This window comes from Amblyraja radiata, chromosome 13 (genome assembly GCF_010909765.2).
Source record: "Amblyraja radiata isolate CabotCenter1 chromosome 13, sAmbRad1.1.pri, whole genome shotgun sequence".
Taxonomy (NCBI): domain Eukaryota; kingdom Metazoa; phylum Chordata; class Chondrichthyes; order Rajiformes; family Rajidae; genus Amblyraja; species Amblyraja radiata.
The window spans coordinates 17,232,255-17,251,350 of NC_045968.1; the positions used below are offsets into that span (position 1 = coordinate 17,232,255).

The window sequence follows — 19,096 nt, forward strand, 5'->3', positions numbered from 1 at the left end:
AACACAGATTGCATTGCCCTGAAGAACTCAAATATAGTCTTCCAGGTGTTAGAAGAGAGGATGGTAATTTAATAAAAAAAGATTATGGAGAAAGGCAGGGATTGTGTTAAATTCTAATGTGTATTGTGCAATCTTTTTTTAAGTGTATCACTGCTGGCAAATTCATTTCACTGCACCTTCGGGTGCATTTGACGAACAAATTTGACTTTGACTTTGATTACTTTAAACAGATAGATCTGCCACAATCTATGGAGATGGTGCAGCGGCTTAGTGAGCAGATTGATCTGTTCTTGATGCCACAACTTAAACACCAGCTACCAGTCTAACCTCTGCACCTTAACATGACAGGCAGTGGGGAGACGGAAGAAACCGATCAATGGATATCAGCATTACACTACCATTTTCTCAGGGTACCCACCTCATTAATTAATAGCTTAAATACAGAAGGAACTTCGACTTCAACTTCATTTGCTCCAAAAAACAGCTTGCTGCACAGAAATAAAATCAAAAAATATATTTAGTACAAGGAATGTAGAAAATAATAAATTAAAACGATCGTCCATAAATATTTCAAACTCACAGTGGCAATAGTCTGTGGTCATGATGTATTCCTTTTCAAGAGGGAACAACCATTTTATATTCAAAATTATCTTGGATATTAAAAGGATTTTTTTAAATATTGAATTGTACTTAATTAAGACAAGCTACTGTGCCATTCCATGAGTTACATAGTCACACATGTAAACTGGAGAGCATGAATCAATCTCTGGGAACTGCCAGAAAGTTAGGAGCGAACCTTCCAATCCTTATACATCTGTTAATCCAGAAAGGATGATTTCAATATGGGGAAATGTCATTTATAACAAAATAATGCGTTTTGTTTAAGATATCGGATAGTGACAACAGTACATCCCAAAGCACTTTAAGCGATTCTTGGACAGGATCAATGTTATCAGAAATCAATTGAACAAAACTCATCGCAACACAGCAACAGTGAAAACTCCACATTCAGAAATGGTTCTGTTCTTCCACCATGATCTGTTTATGATACACTAAACGTTATCCCCTTATCATAAAACATTGTACACTGTAAATGGATTGATTGTAATCATGTATTGTCTTTCTGCGGACCGGTTAATACGCAACAAAAGCTTTTCACTGTACCTCGTTACACGTGAGAACAAACTGAACTGAACCAGCAGCTAAGCATTGCTGCTTTCCGTTTTGACCCCTCATTCCACAACTATTGCAGTTCCCTGTTGTGTGGAGGACGTGATATCATTGCAGTCGGCTTCTGATTGAGAAGCAGAGGTGCTGCCAGATAGCTCATCTGGCAAGATCAGTGGTCTGCCCGTGCAAGACAGGAATTACTCGGGGAAGTACACTCTTTCACAGTCCCTTCGCCCACACGTTAGATGGCTTCTAGATAATACATCAACCATTGTGAAACACACTTAGCTCAATAAATATAAAACCATGTGGAATGTGAAGAAAAACAAATGGCCATCCCAAGATAACAATCTGAAGCGATCACAGTCGTTCCTGCAAAGATAGGCAATTGTAGCAAAATGCAGACATTGTTTATGCAGGAGGTGAGTGCCTGGAGTGGAGGTGGAGACAGATATGATAGTGACATGTAAGAGGCTTTTAGATAGGCTCATGTTTGCAGGGAATAAAGAGTCAGGCAGCATCTGTGGAGAACATGGATAGGTGACGTTTCATAAAGTGCTGGAGTAACTCAGCAGGTCAGGCAGCATCTGTGGAGAACATGAATAGGTGACGTTTTGGGTTGGGATCCTTCTCTGCAAGATATGCCTACTTTGAAGAAACTCAACTCCTTTCTCTGGGTCTGAAGAAGTGTCCCGACCCAAATCGTCACCGATCTTTTTCTCCAGAGATGCTGCCTGTCCCGCTGAGTTATTCCAGCACTTTGTGCCTATCTTCGTCATAACCCAGCATCTGTACAATACTTTACCGATACTCCTCCAGATCTTTACTCAGCCCGTTACTGTAATGCGTGTGTATAGCTGACCATGAAATGCCCTCAGTCAGACCCCTGGGAAATCAAAAGAGACAATCTCACAGTTTTCAATAAAAACAAAATCACATGCAATTGTGATATCGCAGGGTTAATATTTATGCAGTTATTCCTAAACTATTCAATTTGGTAAAAAAGAATCAGATTATAATTTACACAAATAATTAAGATTCTTGTAATCTGTGTAAATGATGTTGCCCATTTCTTTAGCCAGATGCTGAATATGTGGAATTCAGTGCCACAGCTGGTGGTGTAGGCCAAGTCATTGGGTATTTTTAAAGTAGAGATTGATAGTAAGGGCTTCAAAGTTTACAGAGAGTCTGGCCGGTGTGGGCAAATTAGGCCAAAGGGCCTGTTTCCACACTGCATAACTCTATAACTCAATGAGAGAAGGCAGGAGAATGGGGTTGAGAATCAATGACAGTCATGAGCGAATGGCAGAATAGACTCGATCGGTCAAAGGGCTTAATGTCTACCGCTTATGATCTTATCATTTAAATGGTAAACTTACTTTAAATCTTTAAAGTTTTGTAAGTCATTGTTCCAAAAGTACGTTACACTATGGTGTTCAAAATAACGAACCTAAAAATAAAATAAGAATATTGTTATACATTGTGTATTCAAGTAAAGAATTTCACAGTGCCTAGTCACATGACAATAAAGCATTCCTATTCCTAATTAAATTCAACCAAGTATCAAAGTGAATAATGCCATTATTCTGTTGTGAGTGTGGAATTCTCTGCCTCATTATTGACTGGTACGGATATTCCCTCCATTGACGAACTGTACACTGCAAGGGCCAGGAAGCGAGCGGGTGAGAAAATCTCTGGCCCCTCTCACCTGGCCACAATCTCTTTGAATCACTTCCCTCCGGAAGGCGACTCCGGACTGTCAAAGCTGCCACAGCTAGACATAAAAACAGCTTTTTTCCACAAGTAGTAGCTCTCAACAACCAAAATCTGTAGCCTCCTTTTGCTCTGGTGTTTTATTTCATTATAATGTTTTATTTTCAATTGTCCACTGTATATCGTGTTGTTACTTGCGAGCAAAGCATCAAGGCAAATTCCTTGTATGTATACATACTTGGCTCATAACATTTATTCAAATCAATCAGTAAAGGCATGAAGGAAAGGAAACCAAGTTTTCTAATTGGACGCACAAGAATAAAATTCATAAAGAAGGAAGAGAGAAGGAGTGGAGACACTTTTAAGAAGCCAGACAATTTTTAATAAGCCAGAGATCCACAGCTGTGAAGTTCGGCGGGCATTTAACATTACCGGTTGGTTATCCTTGGTTCTGAAAACTCGTGCTTATGTTTTATTCCCCCAATGAGCCAATGAAACTGCCCAGTCAGCAAAGGCGATTAACTAAAACCACCTATGACTACCTCGACTACCTATAACTACATGGCGGCCCCACTACAACTGCACCTATGCCTACAGGTTTATCGATTTTCACCATGGCGACCAACATGTGAAAAATTTGCGTCGACCATACTGAGGCCGCGACTAGTTCCCAGAATGCGGGAACTCCTCGCGACCATGAAGGAGACTCACCAGAGACCACCAGCGAACATGTGGCCACCATGTGGCGAGCGCAGAGTCTCTCCCACTCACCTAAGTGAGACAGGCCCTTTAATCTGTGGAACTCATTGCCACAGAGGGCTGTGGTGGCCAAGTCAGTGGATATTTTTAAGGCGGAGATAGATAGATTCTTGATTAGAACGGCTGTCAAGGGTTATGGGGAGAAGGCAGGAAAATGGGATTAGGAGGCAGAGATCAGTCATGATTGAATGGCGTAGTGGAATCGATGGGCCGAATGGCCTAATTCTAATCCAATAACTTGTAAATTTATGAGTACAAGGGATTTATGATTAGAGCAGATATTCATTAAAAAGTTAGCAGCAGCATGTTCCCTAGGGGAACTGGCTCTTTTAAGTTTGAAGTTGGTGATTCTACAACTTCTTACCATCAGTGCTTGATTTTCTGATATTTTCCTGAGAAGCCTCTTCTTGCTGTGTTCAACATGATGCTGACCTGGGCACAACACTTCATCGTTTTTCACTGACTTACTGATTTGGGATTCGGAATTTTCCATGGAGTCCATTCCGGTGGTCAATAACGTGTAAACCTTTGCACGGAACCAAGTCCTAAATTCATCCTGAAACAAAATAAGTAAATTTTCCCCAAATAGCTATGCTAAACTTTGGGCAAACATTAACGTTCGCAATCTTCAATGTTAAAAGAAATGCATCTGAAAAAAACATCATATTTCATATGGGGTGGTGCAACGGTAGAGTTGCTGCCGCACTGCGTCAGAGACACCGGTTCGATCCTGACTACAGGTGCCATCTGTACAGAGTTTGTACGTTCTCCCTGCGACTTGCGTGAGTTTTCTTGAAGTGCTTTGGTCTCCTCCCACACTCCAGACGTACAGGTTTGTAGGTTAATTGGCTTGGTATAACTGTAAATTGTCCCTAGTGTGTGTAGTGTGTGGGGATAGATGGTTGGCGCGGACATGGTGGGCAGAAGGGCTTGTTTCTATATTGTATTTGTAAACTAATTTCAAGCACAACAGACCAGTAACTTGAAGAGGAAGAGACGACCGATCCATGAATCACAAAGTTGCTGGCAGCTTCTGGCTAAAAGGCACCACCATTATTAGCTTCATGGATAAATCAATTGACTGCGATTGTATATTAAGTTGTTGATTAAAGTCATTGAAGAATGATTCATCATTTCAATACTTACAGTGGTTCTCAGTAGCACAATTTGAGCCTCTTTGAGGGCTGTTTTGGTGCAGGTTGCTTTCACACTCCACTCAGGCATCCAGTAAAGTAGGAGCAGAAGGGAACCACCAGAGCAGACGACCCCAACAACAATCAGAAGCAACTTCCACACACATCGTTTATAACCGTAGATCTCCTGCAACAAACATACAGCATCATTATTTGGGAATAAGACTATTTGTTGCCCAGATAGTGCAATGTATTTAAACAAACAAAAATAAAATGTTGGAGGAACTCAGCAGGTCAGGCAGCATCTGTGCAGGAGATTGGAGGAGAGCAGATCTTTTTTTAGAGAAAGTGGTTCATGTCACTCATTGTGAAATTCCCAGCTTCACTCTGAAGAGATTTGTTTTCTCCTCGAGTGCTTTCATTTTAACCTTTATTACACAGAATGTTCCTTCCAACATTTCTAAATTAGGGGCATAAAGAATTGATGAGAGGCCAAACGAAAAGGCCCATCAGTTTCCATGGCACTGCTTTGTAAACAAGTTATTTCCAGGATCCTGAACAATACTATCCTTCAGCCAGATTCCGCATTGATATCTCACTGTTATTATACAGCTACTTACAGGAGCTTGTTGTGTACAGTCAGTGCTTTGTTTTCATTATGGGAACTCCATTAAGCTGCAACACACTATGAGCTGGCATAAGGTTATGCAAGAGTTTCTATAAACACATCACACCTAAAAGCCTGGAAGACTTTGATGTCAGGAAATGAATTGCTTCAGTAAATGAACAGATGGACACTATGTCGTCTTCTCCACTGTGGGGCCGCGGCTGTGGACCGGGAACGCGGCCGGAGGCCTTTATCAAGGCGCCACGGTCTCGATGCCTCCCGGATCGCCGCGTAGAAGCCCGGGTCAGGGCCTCACGGGCCGGTGGAGCGGCCGACGGAGCCCACGGCTGGGGCCCGGGTCGGTACCACGGAGGCATGAAGTGCAGCATCGACAGCGGTGAAGCCTCGCGACGATGGGGCCTTGGCGGTGGCGAAGCCTCGCGATGGCGGCAATGCCTCGCAGGTCGACGGTTGATGATAGTTTGGAGGACTGCCGTGAGGGGGGAGGGGAAGAACAATGGAGGGCCCGGTGTGGGGCGACTGCTTAGGGGGGGGAGAACAAAGGAGGAGCCGGCGTGCTTTGTAACTTTGTCAGCATTCTATCTCTGAAGCAGAGGCTAGTACAGACAGACAGGTAAAACAGAATGTCTAGTTTAGCTATTTCAAGCTCCTCAAATATATAAAAGTGTAGAAACACAAGAATCCAATCAAAGCTCTTCCTACATCACATAGAGGACTTTGTACAAGAACGCGGATAAGAAATTTGACTTTGAAAGGAATGCTGCAGACTGATTGGATTGTTAGAAAGGCTTCAATACAAGTGGAGATTAGGATTGTATTCTTTGGAAAAGGTGGTTTGATTGGGATTTTAGAAAATCTAATAAACAAATACAACTAGAAACAATAATCCACAATGTCCACATCCTTCAAAATGACACTACTAAAGAAATCAAGAGAAAAACTAGTTCAAGATTCAAAATGTGCATACATTTTAAATAGTTTTACAACAAAAATGCAATGTATCGCCCATGACAGATTTATATAAAAGGTGTTGAAAGGGAGATGGGTTAAAGAAAAGAAAGCAAAATCAGAAAGGTGGCAATCTGGCACGTTATTTTACCATCTCATCTTCACTTTCCTTGTGGACATAATTCTTCTCTTCTTTTCCCATTTTGTCCCACAAATCCAGCTTCTCTCATTTGATAACTGCTGGAAGAAAAATAATATTCAGCAAATTGTCAATGCAAGTTTAGCACGATACAACATTATAACTGTACCACAGTAATAGCCTTGTCTATGATAATTTTATGATATTTTACACCAGCTTTAAGAACCATCGTATAAGCACCTAAACTGTAGTTCAATATTTTATATTCAAAACATTTCACTGGAGACTGTAAAACCACCATCCAAACCGGTTGCAATTATGCAAATGAGGATATAATTCTCCAGTAGTCTCCAGGCGCTTCTACAGTGAAATGTAAAATCAATTGTTTTTTTTTTTAAATTGGTAAATTATCTTCAAAGCAATCGAGCCATGGAATTCTCGGGTTACAGCATGAGATTCAGCCATTCGGCCCATCGTGCCCATGCTGAATGTCTACTAGCACAATTCTCTGTTCTACTCATTGGAACCATCTTCATTGCTAGAGTGAAGCCACACACAAGCTGGAGGGGCATTTTGAAACAATATGGCCCCACTCTGTCTTGGTTTTGGAAACATTGGCGGTGGGTGTACGGAGCAAGCTGCCAGAGGAGAGAACAGGGACTGTCCCAACATTCAAGAAACAGTTAGACAGGTACATGGGTAACACAGGTTGGAGGGATATGGACCAAATGCGGGCAGATGGGACAAATGTAGCTGGGACATGTTGGCCGGTGTGGGCAAGTTGGGCCGAAGGACCAACTATAACTCTGACTCTCTTTGAAGAACCCTTTCATGATCTTGGTTGCTTCCCACCAATGAATTGGGGAGTAAAAAAGGATGTCCTTAATGTTCTCTGGGGTCTTTACGTACAATTTCCACATCCCCTGTCTGTGATGCTGGCGGACATCGGCCGACAACTAGTTTTTCCACCTGAAATTGCTTCCACCAACCTCAGGCCAGACTTGGTGTTCTGGTCCCCTTCACAGAAGACTGCTTACATCATAGAGCTCACAGTTCCATGGGAGAACTCTGTTGAGGAGGCCTATGAGCGTAAGAAGCTGCGTTACGCAGAGCTTGCAGCAGAGGCAACGCAGCGTGGCTGGAACACCAAAGTCTATCCAGTTGAAGTGGGATGCAGAGGATTTGTTGCGTCATCTACCATCAGACTGCTGAAGGAGCTTGGAATCCACGGTCAGGCTCTGCGGAAGACCATAAGATCACTCTCAGAGGCGGCTGAAAGAAGCAGCCGGTGGATTTGGCTCAAGCGGAAAGACCCATGCTGGGCCCCAAGTATTTCAGGGTGAATCTTTGGGACGGTTTGACACGGGACACGCGCTGAGGGCTGATCATCCTGCAGCGGGCCGCCCTTGTGGAGGGTGTATAGTGTTAAAAGGCCGAAACACCCAGTGATGCAAGGGTACACTACTGATGATGTGTCCTGTGCCCAACTGTCCTGAAGGTTACCCAGGCCAAGATATACGTATCCACTCCCCCCCCCCCCCCCCCCCCCGCCCCCCCACCGATGTTGAGCGTCTACCACTCTCAACAATCAACGAATGTCGTGAAATGCTCCCCACCTATTGGCACAAGGGACTTCTTAACATCTTGTCCTGTGTATTTGATTCTGATAATCTGGACTCGTCCAGTGACTGCTGTGAAAGGACAGCTGACAACATGGGAAAGTCCACGTGACAGCTTGGAGAGACAGCTGACAGGAGGGAACAGACCCCACTGGGGCCGTCATGGGCTAGCTACCCATGATAGCAGTCCCCAACGCTGTTTCAGTTAGTTGGAGACACCCGCTAAATGCTACTAAAAGTAAATTAAAGAGAATACCCCTAGAGCCTGCGAGAGCGGGGGCGGAAGATGGCTCACCGATTGATAACACGGTTACAGACCCAGGAACGGAAACGACTACGGACAAGGAGAGCATGGCACATGAGACATCCACAACAGCTGCGGGACACAAACTTCAGGTGTGCATTTGTGGTTGGGAGAAAATTACATCAGTGAAGGGCTTGAAGATCCACCAAGGGAGGAAAAAGTGCTTGAGAGAGCAGAGACATGGGCCTCGCATTGACCAGTACTTCTTACGAAGCAACCAGTCAAATCAGTCGAGTGAAGCACAGCGACAGGACTCAAACCAAAGTTCGCAGAGCATCAGCACCCATGTCACTGAAGAGGGTGATACAAGCACAGAAATGCCGGTGGAGGAGCCCACGCAACAACGACAAAGACCTCCATTGGAGGGAAAGATCAAAGGGCACAAACCTGGAGTGAAATGGCCCAAAGCTGTTGAAAAGAAAGAGTGGGAGACGGTCAACAGTGACCTTATACATATCTTGGAGCAACAAGCGGGCACAGCAGTGGAAAAGCTTGAAAGGATGGGCAACACAATCTACAGCTATGGAGAAGAACGGTTTGGGGTGAGTAAAGGGAGAGGTGGAAAGAAATTACCAACACCAATCAAGTCCAGGAGGCAGCAGGAGATCGAGAGGCAAATCAGAGAGAGGAGACAGTTGAAAAAGCAATGGAAAAAAGCAACTGAGGCAGAGAGAGAAGGTCTCATGCTACTCCAAGAGGACATCAAGAGCCGATTGGCAACCTTGCGAAAAGCAGAGAACTTGAGGAAACTTCGCAAGAAGAAAGAACACACAAGAACACGGTTCTACAAAGACCCTTTCAAGTTCATCAAAGACCTCTTCGCAAAGGAAAAAAGTGGAACTTTGAAAACATCAAAACGGGAATTGGAGGAACACCTGGAAAAGGCCCACCAAGACACGAAAAGGCATGAGCAGTTAGTCATCCCACATGACATCCCGCCTATTCAACCACCTGAATTCAACCTGGACACCAGCCCTCCAAGATGGAAAGAGGTAGAGAACACTGTCCGGCGAGCAAGAGCAGCATCAGCTCCGGGGCCAAACGGAGTACCATACAAGCTCTACAAGAACGCACCGGATGTGTTACGCTTTCTATGGAAGCTCATGAGGGTGGTGTGGAAGAAGCAAACAATACCTAAGGCGTGGCGAAGGGCCGGCGGCGTGCTAATACCTAAAGAAAAGGATGCGTCAGACATCAGCCAATTCCGGCCAATATGTCTCCTCAACGTCGAGGGAAAAATCTTTTTCAGCATTGTATCACAAAGGTTGTCCACCTATCTGGTAACAAACAAGTACATTGATACATCTGTACAGAAAGCAGGAATTCCAGGATTTTCGGGCTGCTTGGAGCATACAAGCATGATCTGGCACCAGATCCAAGCAGCTAAGAAGGAGAAGAGAGACCTACATGTGATCTTCCTCGATCTGGCCAATGCATTTGGTTCAGTTCCCCATGAACTCCTTTGGGAATCTTTTGCCTTTTTCCATGTACCAGAGCTCATCACCACACTGGTCAAGAGCTATTTCCAAGACCTGCAGCTGTGCTTCACAACAGCTGACTTCAGTACAACATGGCAGCGCTTGGAAGTAGGCATCATGGCAGGCTGCACAGTCTCACCCTTGGCCTTTACAATGGCCATGGAAGTCATCATCAGGGCCTCAAAATGGGTGGTGGGCGGTGAACGAACCAGGGCTGGGCTCCGTCTGCCACCCATCAGGGCATACATGGACGACATGACCACACTAACCACTACTGCAGCATGCACCAAGCGGCTACTTGGAAAGCTGCAGGAGAACATCAAGTGGGCCCGAATGAAGATCAAACCAAGTAAATCTCGAAGCATCTCCATAGTCAAGGGGGTGCTTAGAGACACAAGGTTCTGTATCGGTGACGACCCAATACCAACAGTGTCTGAACAGCCAGTTAAAAGCCTGGGCAGATGGTACAACGCAAGTCTCAAGGACAAAGAGCAGGTGCAACAACTAAGGCAAGAAATTGTCAATGGCCTGGAGAACATCAATCAGACCCTACTGCCTGGGAAACTGAAGCTCTGGTGCCTACAGTTTGGACTCCTTGTGGCCAATGTGGCCACTGACCATTTATGAAGCCCCAATAACAACTGTGGAGAAGATGGAGCGAACCATAACTTCATACGCGAAGAAATGGCTCGGGGTCCCACGATGTCTAACTAACATCGGCCTATATGGCAAAGGGGTCCTGGAACTACCTCTCACTAGTCTAACAGAGGAATACAAGTGTTCTAAAGTAAGACTTCAGATGACACTGAGGGACTCTAGAGACAAGACCATCAGTGCTGTTGCGCCGCCCCTAGTAACTGGCCGGAAGTGGACACCATCTGATGCAGTACAGCAAGCTTCATCAGCCCTGAGACACAAAGACATCGTGGGGCAAGTCCAGCAGGGAAGAGGAGGCTTTGGCCTTACGACAAGTAAACCAACTTGGCGAAAGGCCACAACATCAGAGCGGAGGACATTGGTGGTCGAGGAGGTGCGGCGACAAGAGGAGGCCGCAAGAAGTGCAAAGGCAGTCTCTCTTGCCAAACAGGGGCAATGGATGCAGTGGGAAGGTGTGGAGCGGAGGAAGATCAGCTGGAAAGAACTATGGGAAATGGAAGCAAGCAAGATCAGCTTCATCATCAGAGCGACTTATGACGTGCTTCCATCACCAAAGAAGCTCCATCAGTGGTACGGCGAGGATCCAACCTGTGCCCTCTGCCCAACTCCAGCGACCCTCAAACACATCATGGTAGGCTGCAAGACCAGCCTCACGCAAGGGAGATACACACGTGGCGGCATAATCAGGTACTAAAAGCCTGGCATCAGCCCTTGAGAACAGGCGGTGTGCGACCAACTCCTTGCCTCCGAGAGCAAGCAACCCCCCCCCCCCTAAGGGCAACAACCTTTGTCCGAGAAGGACAGAAAACATCTAAACATCCTTCCACCAGATCAGAAGGAAACCTATGCAGGGCCCGCGACTGGAGGATGCTGGCGGACATCGGCCGACAACTAGTTTTTCCACCTGAAATTGCTTCCACCAACCTCAGGCCAGACTTGGTGTTCTGGTCCCCTTCACAGAAGACTGCTTACATCATAGAGCTCACAGTTCCATGGGAGAACTCTGTTGAGGAGGCCTATGAGCGTAAGAAGCTGCGTTACGCAGAGCTTGCAGCAGAGGCAACGCAGCGTGGCTGGAACACCAAAGTCTATCCAGTTGAAGTGGGATGCAGAGGATTTGTTGCGTCATCTACCATCAGACTGCTGAAGGAGCTTGGAATCCACGGTCAGGCTCTGCGGAAGACCATAAGATCACTCTCAGAGGCGGCTGAAAGAAGCAGCCGGTGGATTTGGCTCAAGCGGAAAGACCCATGCTGGGCCCCAAGTATTTCAGGGTGAATCTTTGGGACGGTTTGACACGGGACACGCGCTGAGGGCTGATCATCCTGCAGCGGGCCGCCCTTGTGGAGGGTGTATAGTGTTAAAAGGCCGAAACACCCAGTGATGCAAGGGTACACTACTGATGATGTGTCCTGTGCCCAACTGTCCTGAAGGTTACCTAGGCCAAGATATACGTATCCACTCCCCCCCCCCCCCCCCCCCCCCCCGCCCCCCCACCGATGTTGAGCGTCTACCACTCTCAACAATCAACGAATGTCGTGAAATGCTCCCCACCTATTGGCACAAGGGACTTCTTAACATCTTGTCCTGTGTATTTGATTCTTACTGTAGGTAACAGCCAGCCCAAAAGAAGCATTCTCACTGAAGAATGCCAGTGTGGGTGCCTGAGACACAAAGAGGAGGCCCATCCAAGATCACAATGAGCCATCCTGTCTCAACCATGTGAATTGTTGCCATCTGAAGACGGATCCTGACCGGAAACGTCACCTATCCATGTTCTCCACAGATGCTGCCTGACCCGCTGAGTTACTCCAGCACTCTGTGAAACGTCACCTATCCATTTTCTCCACAGATGGTGCCTGATCCGCTGAGTTACTCCAACACTCTGTGAAAAGTCACCTATCCATGTTCTCCACAGATGCTGCCTGTCCCGATGAGTTACTCTAGCACTCTGTGAAACGTCACCTATCCATGTTCTCCACAGATGCTGCCTGACCCGCTGAGTTACTCCAGCACTCTGTGTCATTGAATTGCTGCCGTGCTCCTGATCTGGCCAGATACCACAACATAAGCCAACAAATATCATATGTAGCCAGAAGGACTGCCTTTTTGATCACTCTCTCCCCCCTGCTGACTTTGGTCTATTTTATCATGAACCTCTGAGATCTCTAACCTCATCCTTTATAATGGTTAATTTGCATTTGGAGTATTGCGTGCAGTTCTGGTCATCTCATTACAGGAAGGATGTGCAGGCTTTGGAAAGGGTGCAGAGGATGCCTGGATTATGGGGCGTCAGCTACAAGGAGGGGTCGGACAGACTTGGATTGTTTTCTCTGGAACGCTGGAGCGTGTGGATCTGCTTGTGCATTCTAATATTCTGCCACCGAGTGCTTACAGCAATTGAACAAGACTGTGGTTGTACAACCTTGTATTGCTTCTTAAAAACCATTTATATCTTATTTCAATAAAACAGAAATTAGCATTGGGTTTTATTGTTGCCAGTCACAATGGTGCTATAATTAGTAGGTTGGTCCGTTACCTTTGACTTGCTGTCATACAACTTCGGATTTTTAAATCATTACTGACGTCTATAAACAGATTTCAAATGCCACTTTCACCAAATACGGTCATATTTGTGTTGGCACCACATATTTTCAGACAAATTCTCGTACCAAAGAACATATGTACTCATATCTTCCGTGCCCCCAATACGACACGCTTTAAAAATCAATTATTTCTGATTCTCCATAGCAGTAGCTTATTCACAGCCTGGGTAAGTGGTGAGGCCAGGCACACTCAAAATCCATCCCATGAATCACCCACACGTGGAAGCCTACATACCTGGTGCTGGTAAATGGATTAGTATCTATCTATTGATGGTCAGCATGAAGAGGGTGGGCTGAAGGGCCTGGATATGTTCATAAGTTCGTACGTGATGGAGCAGAATTAGGCCATTCGGCCCATCAAGTCTACTCCTCCATTCAATCATGGCCAATCTATCTCTCCCTCCTAACCCCATTCTCCTGCCTTCTCCCCATAACCCCCGACACCTGTACTAATCAAGAATCTATCTATCTCTGCCTTAAAAATATCCATTGACTTGGCCTCCATGACCGTCTGTGGCAATGATTCCACAGATTCACCACCCTCTGACTAAAGAAATTCCACCTTATCTCCTTCCTAAAGGAACGACCTTTAATTCTGAGGCTGTGGCCTCTGATCCTAGACTCTCCCACGAGTGAAACAAGCTTTTCACTATTCAGTAATATCATTTACATAGCTTCTTCCCAGCTACCATTACCACTCTCCACAACACTAACCTCAGCAAATGGACTGTGTCTATGGTTGCACCAAAGATAGACATAAAATGCTGGAGTAACCCAGCGGGTGTATGGAACAAGCTGCCAGAGGAGGTAGTTGAGGCAGGGACTATCCCATCGTTTAAGAAACAGACAGGTACATGGATAGGACAGATTTGGAGGGATATGGACCAAATGCAGGCAGGTGAGACTAGTGTAGCTAGGACACGTTGGCCTGTGTGGGCAAGTTGAGACAAACAGACGCTAAGACAATTACTCTAGGACAATTTAAGACTGGTCACCTGGTCATGGACAGGTGCAGAGTGCCCAGTTACAGCGGTATCTGCGGCAACTTCCCGCTTCATCCACTGTCTCACTGCCGTGCCTTTCTCCAGAGGTGCTGCCGGACATGCTGAGCGGCTCCATTTCTTTGTGTCTCTCTGTTTCTTTGAGGAAAGCAAGTCCAGGGAGGCGGGTGCAGAGGGGAATGGGCCCAATGCGTGCAGGTGGGACTAGCAGAGATGGGGCATGTTGGACGGTGTGGGCAAGTTGGGCTGAAGGGCCTGTTTCCATGTTGGAAGGAACTGCAGATGCTGGTTCAAACCGAAGATAGACACAAAATGCTGGAGTAACTCAGCGGGACAGGCAGCATTCCCGGAGAGAAGGAATGGGTGATGTTTCAGGTCGAGACCTTTCTTCAGACTCAGACTTCGATTTTGCATTATTATAGTTACCTGGTATTACGGTGATTAATTGATTATATTGTTGTATAATTATTATCTCTGCGTTATTGTGCTTACGGGCCTGCCAGGCTGCAGCAAGTTAGAGTTTCATTATTTTGTTGTGGGCACACATGACAGAGCAAGAGCAATGAATCATTTGTAACCTGTCAATGATTAGCCACAGTAAAAGTATGCTGACATAAACAGGCTGCTGTGATCACCATTAACACAGCTGAAGTGCTCATTCAAGAAAAGACACAACATTCATCATCTTTGAAAACATTAGCGACACAGTGGTGCTGGTTTCCAACAGGAACGGTGACACACATCTCTGTCCTCCAGTTCCTGCGGACTTCCGCTGCTGGAAGTATAGGGTTTTGGTGTATGTGCTTTTATCGTCATTCCTTACAATGATATGTACGACAGTGATCGCAATTTCTACTGAAGTGTGGATGACTGTTGGCTCGCTAGAAGCCCATCCGCCCTTTGACAGGTCTTGTTTTTGGTCCTGCTGGGGGTCCACAGCCCCCTCCTCATCTGGCAAACCAGGTGGGGGAGACGGTTTAGTCATTGACAATGCAGCAGGTAGCACAGGATTACATGGTACCCGTGGCGGGTGAGAACTCCCCCCGACCTAACCTGGAAAAGTGCTGGAGTAACTCGGGGGAACATGGATAGGTGACTTTTCAGGTCAAGACCCTTCCTCAGGCAGGGCCCCGACGGAAGCCATGATTCCTTGCTTCATCCTGAATCCCAAACTCCAGCTGGGGGGGGGGGGGGGGAAGAGAAGAGTGGGACGGGGGGAGAGAGTGGGGGTGAGGCGTGGGGGTGGGGCAGAGGGAGCGTTGGGGAGGAGTGGGTGGGTGGGGGAGGGAATGGTGCGGGAGTGTAGGGGTGGGTGAGGGGAGGGGAGAGTAAGAGGCGGGTGGTGTGGGGGAGAGTGTGTGTGTGGCGGTGGGGTAGAGTGTGGGGAGGGGGGGTAGTGTGGGGTGGGGTAGAGTGTGGGGGGGGTAGTGTGGGGGTGGGGAAGTGTGTGTGGGGAGGGGTGGTAGTGTGGGGGTGGGGAAGTGTGTGTGGGGGTGGGGGAGAGAGTGTGGGGAGGGGGGGGGGTAGTGTGGGGGTGGGGAAGTGTGTGTGGGGGAGGGGGGGAGGGGTAGTGTGGGGGTGGGGAAGTGTGTGTGGGGAGGGGGGGTAGTGTGGGGGTGGGGGAGAGAGTGTGGGGAGGGGTGGGGTAGTGTGGGGGTGGGGGAGAGAGTGTGGGGGGGGGGGGTAGTGTGGGGGTGGGGAAGTGTGTGTGGGGGAGGGGGGGTACATCCTCATGGACAGTACGGGCACCTGACCCTGCGGTGAGCTGTGTGTGTGTGAGCGGCGGCTCCTGGCTGATCCGTCCCCATTGTCCCCATCGCCTCACCCACCCGCACTGCTCAACAATCCGTGTGTGTCTGTGCCGTAAATACACCCACTGACGTGGCCGCCACGGCCGCAGATTCACCCCGGCCCCGGGCAGTGTGAAGGGCCGGCACCGACCCGGCCCAGTCCCAGCCCCGAACCCCCGCGATGTGTGGCCGCCGGGCTCCGGCCCCTGGTCACCGGCCACCGGCCCCTGGTCACCGGCCACTCCACTCCGTGTGTCCATCCCTCCTCCCGGCCCGGCCCCCCCCCCCCCCCTACTCACTCACCGCGGGCCCTGCAGTCCTCCCGCCGCCGCCACCGCCGTTACCCGCTGCCCACCAAGATCATGGCCACGTGTGCGACCCCGACACCATGCGTGCGCGACCCCGACACCCGGCGCGCTCGCGTCACCGCTCGGGGGCGCGCGCACCAAGTCCCGCCTGGAAGGTAGACAAACGTAAAGATACTCTAAAAGCAAAGGCTCCTCTAGTATCTCTGGACTAAAGTGCTGGAGAAACTCAGCGGGTGAGGCAGCATCTATGGAGCGAAGGAAATAGGTGACGTTTCAGGCCGAAACCCTTCTTCAGACCAAAGATTATAGAGGAGCTCATCTATAATCTTTGCTTCAGACTGATGTGAGGAGGGGGAGGGGGGCAGGGAGAAGGAAGAGGCGGAGACAGTGGGCTGAGGAAGAGCTGGGAAGGGGAGGAGATAGCAAGGACTACCTGAAATTAGAGAAGTCAATGTTCATACATGAAGCCCCTTCATACTGCTGGGGTGTAAACTGCCCAAACGAAATATGAGGTGCTGCTCCTCCAATTTGCGGTGGGACTCACTCTGGCCATGGAGGAGGCCCAGGACAGAAAGGTCAGATTCGGAATGGGAGGGGGAGTTGAAATGCTCTGCAGTTGTATAGGGCTCTGGTGAGACCACATCTGGAGTATTGTGTACAGTTTTGGTCTCCTAATTTGAGGAAGGACATCCTTGTGATTGAGGCAGTGCAGCGTAGGTTCACGTGATTGATCCCTGGGATGGCGGGACTGTCATGAGGAAAGATTGAAAAGACTAGGCTTGTATTCACTGGAGTTTAGAAGGATGAGGGGAGATCTTATAGAAACATATAACATTATAAAAGGACTGGACAAGCTAAATGCAGGTAAAATGTTTACCGAGTCACCAAATCAGGCCGTGATGTAACCAGTCAATCTAGTGTACACCTTTGGAAGTCAAAATGAGTATTTGTTGGCTTACCAAATCTCATCCGTTTTCTCAGGAGGGAGAGGTGTTGATGAGCTTTCTTTACGATTGCATTGATGTGCTAGGTCCAGGACAGATCTTCACAGATATCCATGTCCAGGAACCTGAAGATGTTCACTCTCTCCACTGTCAAACAATCAACGAAGACAGGTTCATGGATGCTTGGCTTTGTTTTGCTGGTTTCCAATCAGCCCCTTGGTCTTGCCAATATTGAGAGCAAGGTTGTTCTTGTGGCAGTACACAGTCAGTGTTTCAATCCTCCTCCTGTACTCATCATTACCACTCAGAGGTCCAGTGGGTGAACACATCACAGTCGCTAATGCACAATACATTTCCACTGTCACTTGATTTCAGCAAGTTTTCCATTGTTTATGTAAAGACAAGTGTTATTTTCATTCAGGATGGAAAATATTTTGATTTCCCAATGTACATTTGGGGTGGAAGATTGCAACCTTCACGTGGTCTGTGAAAAAGCTACTTTCCTTAACAACAAAACAGGTTTGCTTCTTAATAAACAGACACCACACAAACTGTTTGGTAGACCAGTTCAAAACTTTACTTATTATCGGCCGATGGAAGGGAGCGAGAATTCCAGCCAAGTGACCAATACAGACACTTGACCGTCCTCCGTCCACTTCTCTGAACAACAGAATTACATTGCCTTAAATAGGTTTTTTTTGTCCCCTTAGCACATTCCACAGACATTAGTCATGGTCAGAGGTACAGGAAAAGGTTTCCACAGAATGCATCACATCAAAGGCCTTTTGTTTACATGGTACAAGATATACTAAAAACATTGGCCATTTGTTTTAGGTCATTTTATCTTCAAAGAGATCACCCTAGCTCTTTCGCTGCTTCCTCTCTGTCACTTGGTCCCTCATAAACATAGGCCATTTGGTTTATGGCATCTTATCTTTCCACTTCCCTGGTTCCTCTCTCGTCACTTCGCCCCTCATCAACATAGGCCATTTGTTTTACGGCATCTTACTTCAAAGATGTGACTAGCTGTTTCTCTCTTCCTTTATCGCCTCCTCCCCCATAAACATTGGTCATTTGGTTTACGGCATCTTATCTCAAAGAGATCTCTCTAGCTTCTCCTCTCTGCTTGTCACTTGGGAGACAATGTTATAGGATTTATTATCTCACACACCGCAACCTGAGGCAAGCCTAATTTGAGACTAAATATAAGCTGTAAGCTAGCCCAGAAGCCAATTTAATATCTTCTTATATTTTTAACCAAAATTCGGCTTCATCAGTCTGCCCTGTTTCGACTAATGCAATCAACTCGACGTGCACAGACGGAAGATCAAATAGAACAAGTTGTCCGACAACTTTAGGCTATGTACGCCACATGAAAGAAGAAGATGTACATTTGAAGCACGTTTCACCGAGTAATGATAGGATCAGTATTTAGATTTTGCATTCAAATCTAACCCATGCTAACTGTGAAAGACAGATGTGAATTTACATAACGCCTGTGACTCAAGTCTTTGACTGCTTGGCCAAGTGCAGCTCGATGTTTACGTCAGATATTAGCAGAGCTGGCCAGATCAGCAGCAATGCTGAGACGGAGTAGGGTAACACATGGGGACTGAGTGTCACCATCACCTTGGCTCCAGCACCATGAGAGACTTGCTCTCCCTGCACCATCACTGTTTGTCATTGGCATCCAATTGGTCCACTTGCCTTGGATCCCATGGCTCCATTCCCTGGACCAGCCTTCATATGGGATCCCATCATTGGGCCGTATTGAACAGCCATGTAGACGACTGCAGCCCCACTGTCCACTTCAAGATATTTTGTCCACTTCAGGATCTCCCACTCATAATGTCATTAGTGATAGGAGTAGAATTAGGCCATTCAGCCCATCAAGTCATG

General features: G+C 47.1%; 1 protein-coding gene across 3 annotated transcripts in view; it reads right to left on the reverse strand.

Annotated features, from left to right (window-relative positions):
* The window catches only part of atp13a3 (ATPase 13A3), a 52,800-nt gene extending 36,462 nt beyond the window's left edge, over nt 1–16,338 (reverse strand). For 2 of the 3 annotated variants that reach the window (XM_033031318.1, XM_033031316.1), the window contains exons 1-7: nt 16,249–16,338; nt 6,503–6,588; nt 4,789–4,962; nt 4,007–4,198; nt 2,550–2,620; nt 1,976–2,056; nt 419–488 (exon numbers count right to left, since the gene is read on the reverse strand). In XM_033031318.1, coding sequence (XP_032887209.1) covers nt 419–488; nt 1,976–2,056; nt 2,550–2,620; nt 4,007–4,198; nt 4,789–4,962; nt 6,503–6,553 — 639 coding nt within the window. In that variant the 5' untranslated portion in view covers nt 6,554–6,588; nt 16,249–16,338. Of the gene's footprint in view, nt 1–418; nt 489–1,975; nt 2,057–2,549; nt 2,621–4,006; nt 4,199–4,788; nt 4,963–6,502; nt 6,592–16,248 lie in introns of all 3 variants that reach the window. The other variant, XM_033031317.1, reaches the window with a different exon arrangement.
* Nucleotides 16,339–19,096: the final 2,758 nt, after the last annotated feature.